The 15,578-nt window shown below is 40.4% G+C and overlaps 2 protein-coding genes across 2 annotated transcripts; one reads left to right on the top strand and one right to left on the bottom strand.

Moving 5' to 3' along the window:
- Window positions 1-964: 964 nt before the first annotated feature.
- marveld2a (MARVEL domain containing 2a) lies at window positions 965-8,967 on the top strand. The gene is made up of 16 exons (XM_072455199.1): window positions 965-2,159; window positions 2,250-2,470; window positions 2,722-2,757; window positions 2,866-3,029; window positions 3,161-3,332; window positions 3,674-3,724; window positions 3,805-3,921; window positions 5,007-5,083; window positions 5,394-5,471; window positions 5,559-6,228; window positions 6,323-6,490; window positions 7,093-7,223; window positions 7,929-8,084; window positions 8,166-8,337; window positions 8,531-8,572; window positions 8,655-8,967. Exons 1-16 carry the CDS (start codon window positions 1,184-1,186, stop codon window positions 8,751-8,753), a joined length of 3,330 nt encoding a protein of 1,109 aa, XP_072311300.1. The 5' UTR covers window positions 965-1,183; the 3' UTR covers window positions 8,754-8,967.
- Window positions 8,968-9,647: 680 nt separating this feature from the next.
- On the bottom strand, window positions 9,648-14,673 carry ankrd34ba (ankyrin repeat domain 34Ba). The gene is made up of 2 exons (XM_072454276.1): window positions 14,367-14,673; window positions 9,648-11,315 (listed from the first exon to the last, which is right to left on the bottom strand). The coding sequence occupies exon 2, from the start codon at window positions 11,311-11,313 to the stop codon at window positions 9,739-9,741; it is 1,575 nt and encodes a 524-aa protein (XP_072310377.1). The 5' UTR covers window positions 11,314-11,315; window positions 14,367-14,673; the 3' UTR covers window positions 9,648-9,738.
- Window positions 14,674-15,578: the final 905 nt, after the last annotated feature.

The raw sequence follows: 15,578 nt of genomic DNA, 5'->3' as shown, positions 1-15,578 counted from the left end.
TTCTCGCTTCACAAACGCCGCACGAGCCCGCGTCACCGGGATGGGCGGGTCACGTGGGCGCCCCGGAGGAAACCTGGCTTTAACGTCACCGAGAATGGGAGAAAGACCAGGAAAGAGAGCGCCGGAGACGAGGTAAGGCGGTCCCGCTTCTTCCGCTCACCGTAAACGGCCCAGAAACATCAAGGCAACGTACGTAAACGTTCAGAGTTGTAACGGTCGCGGTGAAGCTCCCAAAGTCGGTAGCAGAGTTGAAGCTCTTTGGGTAAACTTTGCCTCCCCCCGGGGCGTCGCTGTTGATTGCGCTTTTTTTTTTTTTTTTTTTAAAGAAACAACAGATTGAGTTAACTTCACGCAATAGATCGACTCACTTTGCGCTCACCGTCATGTGTTGGGTGAAATGTTAGTGGCCTTTGATCCCCCGATGCGGTGTCGGAAGGCATCGGGCACAACAACAGGTTCAATAGGCCTCTGCCCGCCTCATGTAAAGCAGAAGTGGTGGTGTTGTTGTTCTGACTGCTCTGCCACGCACTATCACATCTGACAAGACGAGCCTTTTCTTAGTAACGCTCTTTGTTTTCACCCGCACTTCAGGCTGAGGGTCCAAACAGAACAAGCTGACGCCTTCATTTGTTATAACTGTATTGCCTGCTCACTTCTCGTGCTCACTGGCCTGTCTTCTTGTACACACATTTACTATTAAACCTTTTAATTGTCTCTATGTTCTTTTCAGATTATCCATCTCTGCGTGTTCATGAATGGTTTGCTTGAATGACCTGCAAGCCAATGTAAGTCGTGTTGAGTGACCGCGTGTGAAAGAGGTACTCAACCACTATTATTACATATTATTTACCTCTGAGGATCACTACTAAAAGATTAGTCAAAATCGTCAGCCAAGAGTGTATTTTTGTACTTTCTCCAACTGTTGGTAAGTAAAAACACATGGTTTGTAGCCTTAAGATTCCGTATTGGCTTGAAGCACAAAAATACATCCTCTGCTTGATGCATGACACTGCTCATGCTGTGGTGGAGGGCTTTTCTTTAGAGTGCAATTATAAACACTGGTGAAGGGTTGATTCATGTTTAATAAAGCATTGTCTCGTCACTTTACTTCCTTGATGGTTTAATTGTGTTCTAGTTATATTTCTAAGTGTTCCAGGATATTAATGTAACCAGTATTTTATCTATGACTTGCTTCTTAGGGCCCACCAGTTTCCCCATGTCCCATGGAGGAGGAAATACCGGCCGCAGTGAGCGAGCCCATCAAGTGCCCTACTATGATCAGGTTCCCCAAGACTCATTACCCCGAGATGCTCAGCCGATGAGAGAACACACCTCCAGGAGTCTGGCTCGAAGTGCAGATCCTCTCTCACCACCCCCTTTACCAGACCAGCCCCCCGTGGGCCCTGAGTTTGACCCCAGTGGCAGCGACGACAACGCTGACACAGACGTCGACCCTGCTATAGACATAAAACCAGTGCACCGCTTTATTCCTGACTCTTGGAAAAACTTCTTTAGAGCAAGTAATCGCAGCAGTGAAGAGCCTTGTTCCATGCCGGGCTCCTCATACAACAACAACAACAGTAGCACTGAGGGGAGGCCCTGCTCTCCCCCGCCCTCTCCTGTCCCAGGGTCCTATCGTGATCCATATGGAGGCTCAGGAGGCAGTTACAACTCCCGCAAGGAGCTTTTGGAAGGACAGGACACTCATGAGTCAGTCTCAGGACGCGCTTACCACACTGCCTTAACATACAGCGAGCGGGTAGAGCAGTACCATCAGCGCTACGACTACATGAAGTCTTGGGCCGGTCTGCTGAGGATTCTGGGCTGTGTGGAGCTCCTGCTTGGGGCGGCGGTGTTTGCATGTGTCTGTGCCTACATCCACAAAGACAATGAATGGTTTAATATGTTTGGATACTCGTCCCCAGGAGGGGCATATGGAGGGTATGGTGCATATGGAACAGGTTCAGGTGGTTCTTACTACAGTGGTCCTAAGACGCCCTTCATTTTGGTGGTGGCAGGACTGGCCTGGCTGGTCACTGTAATCATTCTAGTGCTGGGGATGAGTATGTACTACCGCACGATCCTCCTGGACTCAAACTGGTGGCCTCTGACAGAGTTCATTATAAACTTGGCTTTGGCTGTGCTCTACCTGTCTGCAGGTACACTTTCCAGATTTAACACTAGCATTGTTTTGATATATATTATATAAAGAACATTTTGCATTTGTATATTGTACTTTGTTCTGACAGGTATTGTTTACGTCTATGACACAACACGAGGTGGGCTCTGCTCCTATCCAGTCTTCAACAATGGCATTAATAGCGTTTTCTGTCGGACGGAGGCTGGACAGACGGCAGCCATCATTTTCCTTTTTGTCACTATGGTGGTGTATCTGATTGGAGCCTTAGTGTGTCTTAAGCTCTGGAGACATGAAGCGGCTCGCCGGTATCGAGAGCGCTATGGGCAGGAGGTGGGTTATTTTCACCTTTTTTTATTGTTGACAGAAACATGTTCTGTGACACGTCTGTAACATAATCTAATTGTGAGCTTAGTCCTTCTGCCACATGATTTGCATGATGTACAGCTGAGAACTCTTGTTCTGGTTTTAGTCTGTTTGCGTGCTTGTATTGGTTTGTTAGACATTATGCTTAAGTTAATTCAGTTTCTTCAATTTATGAAATATTTGAAACTAATATGACTGATCATCTGCTCATCACACAGATGCACACTGCACCTGTGCGGGGATCACAGACACTGGTAAGCTTAAGCGTTCCTCCATCCCTCCACATCTAAAACATTCACCAATGGAGAGAAATATGTTTGTCCTTAATAGGAGATGCACAATGCCATCTTGCTTTGTTTCAGCAGCTTGCTCCTGACACAACTACTATCCGCAAACTTCCTGAGCAGGTCCAAGGTTCCTCAGTTGTTCCCATACAAACCAGTCCTAAAGCAGCCCAAAAGTTTTTACAGGGAGCCATTCCATCTGGACACATCCCAAAGCCTGTTATTGTTCCCGATTACATTGCGTAAGTGCTTTTTTGATACATACATAATTTAACATAATTACCAGAGAAAATATGTGTTACAAGTTTGACCTTTGCTGACCTGTTCATAATAATATTAATAATGTAATAACTTTGTGTTTCACAAACTACAGTAAGTATCCAACAATTCGATCGGACGAAGAGCGGGACCAGTACCGAGCCGTCTTCAATGACCAGTATGCTGAGTACAAAGAACTGCACTTAGATGTTCAGACCACTGTCAAGAAGTTTGATGAGATGGATGCAATGATGCACACTCTGCCACAACACCCCACCAACCAGATGGTACATCCTCTCAACGTCTAACACCTTCTTCTGGGAATTGGTGTAAAAAAACTTTTTTTTGAATAGTTCTGTGTTTTTCTTGGTCATAGGTTTGAAACTGTTAATCAATAGCAGTGAGGAAGTGTTTGTAGTATGTGATCACTATGTTCTTTGGTGCTTCCTTTTTCCAGCTTCTCCCAGTGTAAATGGTCTTTTCTCTTGTCATATAAGGCTTTACATCCAGGTCATGTTCAGAACATACATATTGTTCAGATGGCAGGATGTATGCTTACTCTGAACCACGCTAACTGAGGAGTTAAGGCGTGGAAAGCCTAAAGTTTCAAGTTTTTCTTTCTTTCCAGGAAGTGGATCGAATAAACAGGATCCTTCAAGATTATCAGAGAAAGAAAAACGTGAGCCTATTTATTTTATTATTTCAGTGACCATTGTTGTAATTACAGTGTTACAGTGAACATTTCTATACATTTTACAGGACCCAACCTTCACAGAAAAGAAGGAGCGCTGTGAGTATCTGAAGAACAAACTGGCCCATATCAAACAGAAGATCCATGAGTACGACAAAGTCATGGAGTGGAACGACGGCTACAGTTAAAACTAGACGCTGTGGTTCCAACACAGTAAACCTGAAAATGACACTTTAATCCTGTTGTAAACTCTGTTATACACTACGGTTTGTTCCGTGCTTGTACATTTTGATACGGTTTGTACTGAATATGGTCTAAGTGCTCTTAATTATGTAAAAAAAAACAATGACTATGCTACGTTTGACACTGACTGTTTGCACAAGAGCATTATCGCTTACAACCCTAACCCTTACGTCATATACCAAATATTTTACATGTGTCCTTTCCTATTTATAACGTGCCTTGACTGATTTTTTGATAAGCTGAGTTTCAAACTGCTGTGAAGAGTGCTTTAATTTGTGTGAAACGTCACCAAAATCCTGCACTGTAGTATTATTTGCTGTTATGATTATGATTATGTTTCTTCTATTTCTCTACCATTTCATTTCAGTCCTGTGTGTTTAGATTAGACTTATTCCCCTTAGATTTGAGAACAATTTGGGAGCCGATGTTCTAAAATCTGGACCAAAGCTTTTCATAGTACTTTTGACGTGTCCATTATTTCACATTTTAAGGGTTTTTGGTGCTTTTTGTTTTCTAAATACATAGCTTAGCACTGAAATAATTACTGTTGTTTTTGGAGGTATTACGTTTACGTTCAAGTGTCTGCTCTTGATGTTGATGTTGTTTTTCTGTCCTTTTTTCTGCTGTAAACTGTTTTTAACCGAGTCAAGTCTGATTTGTCTTTGAATTATTTATTTGTCCTCTATAAAATGAAATGCGCGATCTGTTGGCCTAATATGAGGAAACTGCTATGTTAAATACAGCAAGCAGAAACTAATCACTTCATAAAATAATTTAAAGTATGGGAATCCCTTACGGTCTTGCAAACAAAATTACAACATTCCATAATGTTGAAAATATGAACAATAATACAATAGTAATGCTAAGTAACTGCAATATTACATTTTACAATTATACAATGAGGGAAGTTTTTCACTACATCATTTTATGAATATAGTTTCTTGTGCTAAAATTATAATTGAATGAATAATATAAAACTCGAGGAAAGCTTATAATTATCTAATATAAGTTCCGCTTATCGAAAAAGGACACTTCCGGTTTTACTTCGCAACCTGACACCTGTGCGAGGGGCGGAGCTTCCCTGGCTGACAGGAGCTCATCAAGGTGTGTCCGTATTGTTTATGAGCGGCACAGTTTCACCCAAGACATTTAAGGAAGGAGCTCCCCGGCGCTCGCGAAAAAACAGGTTGTCAATTTGGAGATTAAAACCAACTAAACCAACTGGTATGTCTCTAACTTTGTGTTTTAATTTTGTACTAAGTGGCTGATTTGTTTAGTTTGTGTCTTTTCAGCTCTTTGTTGCCTCTGAAGCTTATAATTATTCATTATAATATTGCTTTCTGTTTAAAATTTGCACTATGTCAACACATTTTTCACCTTGTGATATTTTTTGCTGTGCACATCTTCCACACAGATCGTCAAACTGTCATCTTGCCAACATGTCCTCCAGGCCAAATGGAAGTCCACCTCCCTATGAGTCAGATAATGGATAGTAAGTTGTTGTTCTTTTAAACCTACTGAATTCAGCCAGTATAGTTTAATAGCAATTCACCTACCTTGTGTTTCCCCCCTCTTTCAGCACTGTCCAGCCTCAGCAAGCCTACTCTTACTACCCAGATGATGAGTTTCAGCATTTTTACAACTGGACGTCTCCTCCAGGAATCATTAAAATCATGGCTATCATTTGTATTGTCTTGTGTGTGGGCACTTTTGCTTGTGTTGCCTCCACACTTGCGTACGACAGCCAGGGAGCCATGGGTGGTTTTGGCGGAGGTTATGGCGGAGGTTATGGGGCAGGATCGTATGGAAACTCGTATGGAGGCTCTTATGGAAACTCGTACGGCAGCTTTGGTGGAGGAGGAATGTATGGCGCTGGGGGCAGCTACGGCTATGGGAATATTGGAGGAAACTACAACGATCCAAGGAGTGGCAAAGGGTTTATCATCGCCATGGCAGCAATTGTCTTTATCTACTGCCTGGTCATCTTCATCATCATTGTGTCCCACCAGAGTCTGTCCGAGAGCAGGCGTTTCTACCTGGCTATAGTCATCATCAGTGCCTTCATTGCCCTACTAATGCTCGTGGCAACCATAGTTTATCTAGTAGCAGTGAACCCTATGTCCCAGTCCTATAACTCGGCATACGGAAGCCAAATTGCAGGACTATGTGCTCAGTATCAACAGCCGCAGACCCAAGGAGTGTTTGTGAACCAGTACCTCTACCACTACTGTGTTGTGGAACCACAGGAGGTAATGTAATCAATGGATTGTATGTTTAATGTTATTTATTTGTTAATGGAGCAGTGGTTCTAATGTGGGTCATTTCCCCCCCCAATCTTTTCAGGCCATTGCCATTGTTTTTGGCTTCCTTATAGCAATAGCTTTGATCATCATCCTTGTTTTTGCCCTGAAAACCCGCCAAAAGATTCAGCACTTTGGAAAGAGCAACGTTTTGTGGAAAAAAGTGAAGATTGTAGATCATTTAGCGCCCGCTCAGGACGTGGAAGCATGGGTGAGTTTGTGTTCTGAGAAGTCACACAACCGGTTTGGTGGCAGTCACCTGTTTATCAGCGAGCGGGGGGAAGTGCAGAGTAAAATGCATTCTAGGTGTGGCATCTACATAGTTTGTTGTTATATTTCCACTGAAACCAATTCATAATCCTCTATTTTAGATTAAATGTCGATTTGGTGATGTCCGCAATTGATGGTTCAAGAAATGTTCAAACCAGCTTCTTAACCACTCTAATGTTTCAAGAGCTTTTGCAATTTGTGTTCATATTATTTAGAAGCTGGCATAGTTTTAAAACTCTTCTGTTGGGATATAAAACTGGTTGGGCTGGTGGTCCACTTTATTGCCAGTTAATCCCACTCAACATCTGAATGCAACATGATACTGTGTGTTGTTTTGGTCAGCGTTGTGGGAACAAAGCTCAAATTGCTGAGGCATGGAACCTACTGTTGTTAGTGTGGACTGTTTTCAAGTCTGTGCTGAGGGTGCGTCAGCTGCTCTTAACAAGTCCATGCAGGCTCTCCATACCAGACAAGGGAAAGGACCTGAAGCTCTTAAAACAGTGATACTAATGTAAAATAAATCCAATTCATTTTATTTTGCAGGTCAACAATGTTTCAGCTGGCCCGACAGATCTTCCTATTTCTGACTATCCCGAGAAGCTGCGGAGCTCCAGGAGTCACCTCGATGATGAAAGCTCCAACTATGACAAGCCTCCTTACAACTACACTCCACAGTGAGTGTGCTCAGTCACTGCATATGTGCCATTACACACACATGGGAACAATGAGACTAGCCAAAGGCTTTTTAGCAGTACATTTAAACATTTACTTCAGAGCCTGCTCTGTTCCAAACCTAAACCAAGGCTATTTATTCTGTTTTGTCCTTTTTTGTGTTTATTCAGTTTGATTTCAAATAAAATTTCAACGATTCTTAATGACATCAAGGGGGAAAAGAACATCTTATTCAATTTAGATTCATAACATCTATAGTTCATAACACTTGCTATGTTACTAGTTTGATTACAAATGCCTTGTCTCTATCATGTAGTCCCTGTTCATTTACGATTGGAGGGGAAAAAAATAAATCATATTTTCCCCTTTCATTATGAGTGATTATGATCTTTGATTCAGGTCTATTTTTTCTTATTAAAAACTTAAAAATTATTTATTTTTTTATGACTTAATTATTTATTAAGTCATAAAAATGACTTAATAAAATAAGTCAAATGTAGTCATCTTAAAGTCTGAACTCTTTGCTGAAAGAGGATTAGCTAAATCACTTGCACAACTGTATTTCAAGTGTCTCACTGGAAGGTTGTGTTTATTGAAAAGATTATTATTGTAAAACTATTAAACTGCTTCAATAAGACAATTCATATCACTATTATATTGGTTTGCAATTACAAATTAGTCAGTCAAAGCTGTATTTTTCCTTACAGACCTGCAGTGGTAGAAGCCATTCCTCTTTACTCAGAGACTGAAAGCTCGGTTGGACGTCCTAAAAGGAAAAGAGCAGGGCGACCCCGTCGCATTGATGGATACGACACCGATTATGCCTCCTCAGGAGACGAGCTTGATGACGAAGACTTTAGCAGGTTTGTACCTTTTTTACAATTTAACAAATACTGCTACTAAACAGCTGCTGTTGTGTAACTGTTATTTCTCTTCTGATTTAGTGAATTTCCTCCAATTCAAAATGATCAAGAGCGAACTAACTACAAGCGAGAGTTTGACGGGGATCATGTGGAGTACAAGGATCTGCAGGCTGAGCTGGACACTATCAACAAGAACCTGTCTGAGGTGGACCGAGCGCTGGATGAGCTGGAGGAGGGCAGCCCACAGTACCTGGTAAGAACTCTATATTCAGTGGATTTAATTAGTGGATTTCAAAGGTCTATATTATATACTTCACCTTAACCTTGTTCTTGGACACATTATAAACACACTATTACTGATTTTAACATTTTTGTGTCTATTCCTGTTTTTTATGTCAAATTCCTTCATATTCAGTGGTTGATTTAAATGAATGTTTTCTCTAAAGGATGCTTTGGATGAGTACAAGAGGATAAGGAATTTGAAAAAGGTATTGAATGGTTCTATTAAATAATTGAATCATACATTTTAAAAAGAGCAGAAGGGTTTAAACTTTTATTATTTCTTTACAGTCAGCCGATTATCGGACTAAGAAGCAAAAGTGCAAATACCTGAAAGCTAAACTGAACCACATCAAGAAGATGGTGAGCGACTATGACCACAGTGGCTGAGGCATAAGCAACACGCCTGTCCCGGGTGAACAATGTCTAAATGGCAGTGACATCGGCAGGTAGAGCAGTTTGTTGACGATGGAGCTGCCTGCAGTCTGTATGAACTGTTTGAGTTTGTAAAATGCCATTTTACTTTTTAAGCAAAGAACCAATCACTGTTATGGATTTTCCACTGTATGTATTATAAGGCCTACTCTTAGAATAATGGTGTGTCTACTGTGTGGTATGTTTTTTTTTGTACAGGATTTTTAAAAGAACATTTTAGACTTGTATGAATTGATTCACAGTTTTTATTACATGTTAATATTTTGAAAAATTATGCATTTTTATAAACTGATCAAATAAGACTATGCATGTTAAATACATTTGCCTTGTACAGTTTTGCCTATTTCTTAAAATAAATGTATACAACATCTTACACTTTTGTTCTGCTTTAAAACTCCAGTTTGTAACTTGATTATCTGATCAGAATGTTTGTCTCACATTACATCTTTAGATCGAGAGATGTGGGGGTTTGATTGACAGATGAAGTGTGCAAAGCAGGTTTTACAAATTCCATCTACTGATGCTAAAATAAATGATGAAATCAGCAGTAGTAAAAGACAACAGTGTCACTGACAGACAGTATCACATTTTAACAAAGCGCTCACAGTGATTTTATTTGCTCATAAACTGATGCATTCATTGAAGTATTTTGTTCCTTAACGAAAAAAACAAATGTTTAAACAATTGTGGGGACAAAAGATAATTTCTTACTTAATGGTTTTATCATTATTATTATTAATACCATGGAAAGAAATGTTTATTGCCATAAATTACAATAGGATTTATACCAAAGCACTGTTTGACAATGGGTTTTAGTGAGTTTCAGAAAGCAATTTGGGGGGGAAATTGTGAACCCTTACACTAATATGCCTGATCCTGATCTAATCTACGTAAGTGAGTTAGACTCATGGATTCCCATTTATCATCTGATTTCCGTACGCTAAACAGTGGTTTTGTATTCAGTTTGCATTGAGTGTCGCCTTAGCAGCATGCGCCTCGTCAACTCCTTTGGGGCCCCAGGAGGAGCTGAGGGGATCAAAGTCCTCTGTTGACACTCTTTCTGTCCACTGCCAGAGCTGAGGCTATAGACTCCGAGCACAGATGTTTTTGAGCAGGTGCTGATCAGTGGTGGCAGAATATTGGGCCTGCTGCATTGTGAGGGTTGATCCTGGAGAAACGTCCCTGATCCTCTGCGCTCATACCGGGACAGCACTCTTCGGTTCAAATTTGAGCACAATGTGCTGGAGCAGCGTATTGGCACAAGCTTGTTCCCTTCTACTGTCTGATTAGCACTTTCCTCTGGCTCCTCAGGAATGTTCTTAGTATTCATGGCTATCTGTGGATCAGAGCTGTAGATGTCTGCTCCTAATCTACGCTTTTGAATAATGGTATATAGATTTGAAGAAGACGTATTGTTAAATGCACTGCCCTGTGTTCTTCTGTTGGGAAAGGAAGCAGACGTGGTCATTGAATCTCCTAAGTTTTCAGAATGCAAGTTAGGGTTCGAGGCTGAGTGAGGCGAGAGGAGACCAGGAAGGGATATCTTGTGACCTAAATGTTTAATACCTGCTTTTCTCTCCCCTGATAGGCTGTCTTCAAACATCTTCAAACTTTCAGTTGCTGCATTTTTGTCTTCACTGGCATATTGTTTTATTTGTATTTGATTGTGATTTATATGTGGAGCTCGTTCTGGGTTCGCATGGAGCTGTTGGTTTAGGATAGAGGCAGGGATTTTTAACCATGGCTCAGAGTTCAGCCGGAGCAGTGGCTGTTGTAGTTCATTGATGGCAGTTTGACTAACAGCTCGAAGTCGTGACGGAGAGCAAGGGTGGGAGTTGACGCCGCTTACCCCACTGTCTGTGGTCTCTTTGAAGGAGAAGATTGGCTGTGTTGATACAGAGGTGTTGGGGCTAATCTGGGGAGAGGTGAAGAGCTGCACTTCAGAGGGAGACACAGGAGCAGCTGATGATGGTTTGTCTGTGGGACTGATTGGTGGCATACTCAGGTACTGTTTGGCTTGTAGTTTACCACATGGCAATTTATCTGCTGTTATAATGATGACTTCTTTTCCACTGGCCTTGCAGGTGTCTAGCAACAGCCTGACCACCTTCCAGTCTCCAGCAGTGACAGCATATACCAGTGCAGAGGTTCCTGTTTGGTCCTCTAGACTGATGTCTGCTCCACTGGACAGGAGCAGGGACACCACTTCAGACCCGGCCTGTTCCCTGCAGGCGTGCATGAGGGCAGAGCGGCCTGTCTTGTCCTGGATGCTGGGGTCTGCTCCTCTCTCCAGCAAGAACTGCACCAGTTTGACTCTGCTGGCGCTTTGGCCATCGGAGTGTGGCGTTTTGCAGGCCATCATGAGGGGCGTATAGCCCCTGCTGTCGCTCTCGTTCACATAGGCCCCTCCATCTAAAAGCAGCCGAGTGAGACGCAGGCGGCGCAGAAACACCGCTCTGAGCAGAGGGTTTGCTGTGTCCAGAGGGGCGTCAGCAATAGCAGCTGCTCCGTCCATCACTCTGGAGATCTGGAGGGATAAAAGTTTGCAAAACAAACCCATCAGTTCATGTCTATGTTGGATTTTATGTAGAATACAATGGCTTGCAAAAGTATTTGTGCCCCTGCAATCATTCCACATGTTGACGTGTCATGACCACAAACTAAATAGATCAATAATAAATAGTATTGGCATTTTTTTTTATGAAAGAGCAAGGCACATATTTGTGAATTGGAAAGAACATTTTACATGATAACCAGATTAATTAAAAAAAATATTATTATATTAATGATAATAAATACAAATGTAATCTAATCTCAGTATAAATGCAACTGTTCTGTGAAGGCCAGCAAACAGCATCATAAAGTCCAAGGATCAGTCCAGACAGGTCGGGGATAAAGTTGTGGAGAAGTTTAAAGAAGAGTCACTTCATCATATGAAAAGAGAAAGAGTATGGCACAACTAACCTACAAACACATGACTGTCCACCAAATCTTAAACAACAACAAGGAGAGCTCTGACCACAGGTGCAGCCAAGAGGCCACGGTAACTCTGGAGGAGCAGCAGAGATCCGCAGCTCAGGTGGAGGGATCGGGGTTGCTGCTAACCATTTGGGGGCCCTAACCAGAAATGCTCTATATATATATCTGTAATTCAACCTTACGGTGACTGTTTCTGAAGTAATCATTTTTTAATTTTGTAAATACATAAATCACAATCCTACGTTTTGAACAGAAATAATACAATTTTCTGTATTCTGGTGCATTTTAGATATAATATTATTAGCAACTCATTACCCTTTATTTGTATGATTATATAAATGTACCGTATTTATTTTTAGGACCCCCAAAGCCAGATTGAGGCTCTAGCAAACAATACAGGCTGCAAACACTTTCTGTTGCATCGAAGAAAACAGGATTTAGACATTTGTGAGATGAAGAAGTTTGGCTTTGTGCTCCGCAGCAGAGAAAGGCGTTCCACAAAGTATTGACTCAGGAGCCTGAATACTTTTGCATGCTACACTTTTCAGTTTTTATTTATTAATTTTCATCTGGAAATCATATTCCTTGCTTTTCACAATTGTGGCGCTTTGTGTTGCTCTTTCAAAAAATAAAAAAGAGTTCACTTTTGCAAAATAACATATTAATAAACACATTGATTTATGGAAATTGCAAGAAAAGACTAAGCCCCCTGTTTTTAGGAATGAGTCAATTATTTGCAATATTTAAGTGATGTGACACCTTACCTTATGGATTCCGGTCTGACCATTCCAAACGTTTGTTCTTCACCAAAGTAAGTTCTAGTTTGAATTTATATTCACTGACAATGGCAATAAATCTTTTTCTGATTTTTGATTCTGAAGCCATAATATTTTTGCTTTGATTTGCTTTGGGTCGTTGTGGTGTTAAAATATTACCTTTGTCTTTATCTTCAGCGCTCCAACAACTTTCTTCGTACTCCCTAAAGCCCAAAGTGTGATGGTCTTCTCCAAATAAGTTGTGAAAATTCACATTAAATAAGTAGAAAACGTCACGTACATGTGAACTTGCATGCTCGATCCAAACGTGTGTGGATTGTCCAAAAAGAAGGGTCCAACTTGTAGGGTTATTATGCTCAGCTGCACTAGTCCTTTTCTCATTTGATAAAATGTTTTTATCTACTATAAAATACAACTCCCCAAGAAGAAAATATGCCTCAGTTTATGATTACATTAATTCTAACTCTGGCTTCGATCTAAACGGAAGTAATTTGGAGAAAGCTGTGTGACATTTGGGGGTCTCAAATAGTCTTTTACTTTTTATTAGTGTTTTGCGTCCTGCTTCATTTGTTCTTTTCATTTGCCGTATCTTTGTAGTTTCATCAGCGACTGCAGCTTTCTGTTGCCTTTTATATTGTTTGTCCTTGGTTCACTCAAATGGACCAGCTAATGTGGCAGTCATCAATGTCTCAGACACTTTTTTTGGCATGAGTCATATACAAGACAAAAACGGCACAAATTAGAAACTACAAGGCAGTAACTAAACTAAATCCTGATCAAAGGCTTGTTCTAAATGATTTTTATCCTTTTATTTTGCATTCTAACACATTCTTGGAATGAAGCAAAGCCATGCTGGTATTTCTTAGATGGGCAATTGATACAGTGTTAATTTTGACTGCAAAATTTCGCCATGTTTTTGATAAATGTACTCTTATGTTCAATCCTTTCCGATGCAAACACGTCAACAAAAACTCAAGCAAATTTATCAAACATAACATTTTGTCAAAAATAATTTGTAATTATTAGATGATTGACGTTGGACTGCTGTTGTTTGAGTGACATAGAGGTCAAATGTGATGTTCAAATCAATAGATGACTAACAATAGAAGACAATGGTGTTTGTTTTTACTCCTAGTTTCAAATAAAGAGAAACCGTTTCATAAACAGGAAAGACGTGCTGAGAGAAAACAAAAAATGTTTTTGGCCAATCTACTTCTTAAATCCCTTGAAGCTGAAAAAGAAAGTGTTTTTCTTTTCATTCATTCTGCTGCTTTCGTCACAATTGACATCATTGTTGGGTATGATTGTGCAGCTGAAACACCACCTGCAGTTCATCTGCATCGGCCTAAAGCTTGATTTAAGTTCAGATTTTAGCATTTTGTGGCTCATCAAATTCACAGACCCTCAATAATAAAGAAGATAAGCTGCTGTTATGTCACATAGTTTGTATGATGTGAGTAAAGCTATTAATTCCACTGCCTTAAACTCATTGTTCATTACTTATTAAACTGAGTCAAACAAAAGTGTCCATTATGGTGTAGAGAATGGCACGTCTGTAGCTTTATTCCCTGTCGCAGCCTATTTCCAATCCCTGCAGTTTGCAAACCATTATGCAGCTTGAATAAGTCCACTTCACCTTGCTCCTCATCATCTATGAGCTCACGACTGTTACATCTATGTTTTGTAATTTGTTCCATCCTATATCACAAAAGAGCCTCGTCCTTCACAGAAAACACATCCAAAAAAGATTACATAATACTTATTACTAACACATAGTGCTCTTGTAAACAACAGAAATGTGAATTGTAGAAACAGTACTTACATTAGGCAGTCAGTCCTCTCTTGTAGACATCTGCTCTTGGTGGCAGGGCATTGACTCAGTGTACGTGGGGTTGATAGAAACTCCTCTCCAGCCTGTTTTCTTCTCGAACTAAGTGTGAAATCAAAGGCTGAGTGACATGCGAGCGCTGGTGATGATGGTGGGCAGCTCCAAGAAATGGTTAATCCATCTCTCCGCAGTAGCAACCAAAGCTTGAGTGCTCTAGAGAGTTAGCGAGAGGAAGGACAGGAGAGGTTGAAAGCACTGAACATGCAAGGAAAAGCTGAACACATTTGTTGTTTCTTTATGACTGGTATATAATACTGTTTTTCAAAAGAATATGTGTTTGAAAAATAAAGAAAATACCTACAATAAAAAGGGAGAAGTACATTATCTTGCTTGTCAATGACATCTCCATGACAACCGTGAAGGAGACAGAGCTGCTACACATGTTGTAATTGTACAAAGGAAATTGTTTGTTGTAGAGGTGTGGGAGTATTATCTGGGTGAACCTAGCTCTTTACAGAATTTCAATTATGTTGTATTTACGTTTGAATAAGTATATTAACAAAGATTGACTAAACGACTTATTATCAAACAACAAATGTGATTAGAATATGGTTAAAATGTGTGAGACTGTCATAGTGACTGGAGAGACTGCAGTTAGATCTCTTGAGATCTCTTTGTGTATGATTATAGCATATTAAAGAAGTGTATGGCTACAAGAGGTTTAAACTAGGCTAGATGTAGCCATAGTAACGAAGTACAATCAGCTGTTCGTCTCATCACCACTAGAGGTCAGTATACTATCACATTTTTCACGACATCTCGTGCCAAAAAAAAGTCAATCACTCCATGTTGAAGTAACACTTGACCACACTTTACTCATTGCAAATATAATGATTGAGTGCTGATTATCAAAATTGGGCAATTGCCCAAAAATGGCTATTTTTAAAGCTCATTTCAAGCTGTGTTTTTGTGAAAATAAGTTTTTATTAGTTGTAAAACTAAAAACTCAATAGTTTGAGGTTTATTGTTGGCAACATTACAGATGTTTCCCCCACAAACTGACACTGGGCTTGTGTTAAACGATGACAAATAGTTACCACAGATAGACTACTATTCCACCAAACTAAATAAAACGTAGAAGATAATGTAAACCTGTCATGCACTTGCACTGAATGTTAAAAGCAGGATTTTAAAATC

The sequence above is a fragment of the Eucyclogobius newberryi genome, unplaced genomic scaffold (assembly GCF_026437365.1).
Source record: "Eucyclogobius newberryi isolate DKJ021-1_F unplaced genomic scaffold, fEucNew1.0.hap1 SCAF_2, whole genome shotgun sequence".
Classification (NCBI taxonomy): domain Eukaryota; kingdom Metazoa; phylum Chordata; class Actinopteri; order Gobiiformes; family Gobiidae; genus Eucyclogobius; species Eucyclogobius newberryi.
Note: the sequence above shows the minus strand (reverse complement) of the source record. Positions and strands in the feature narration are given on the sequence as shown.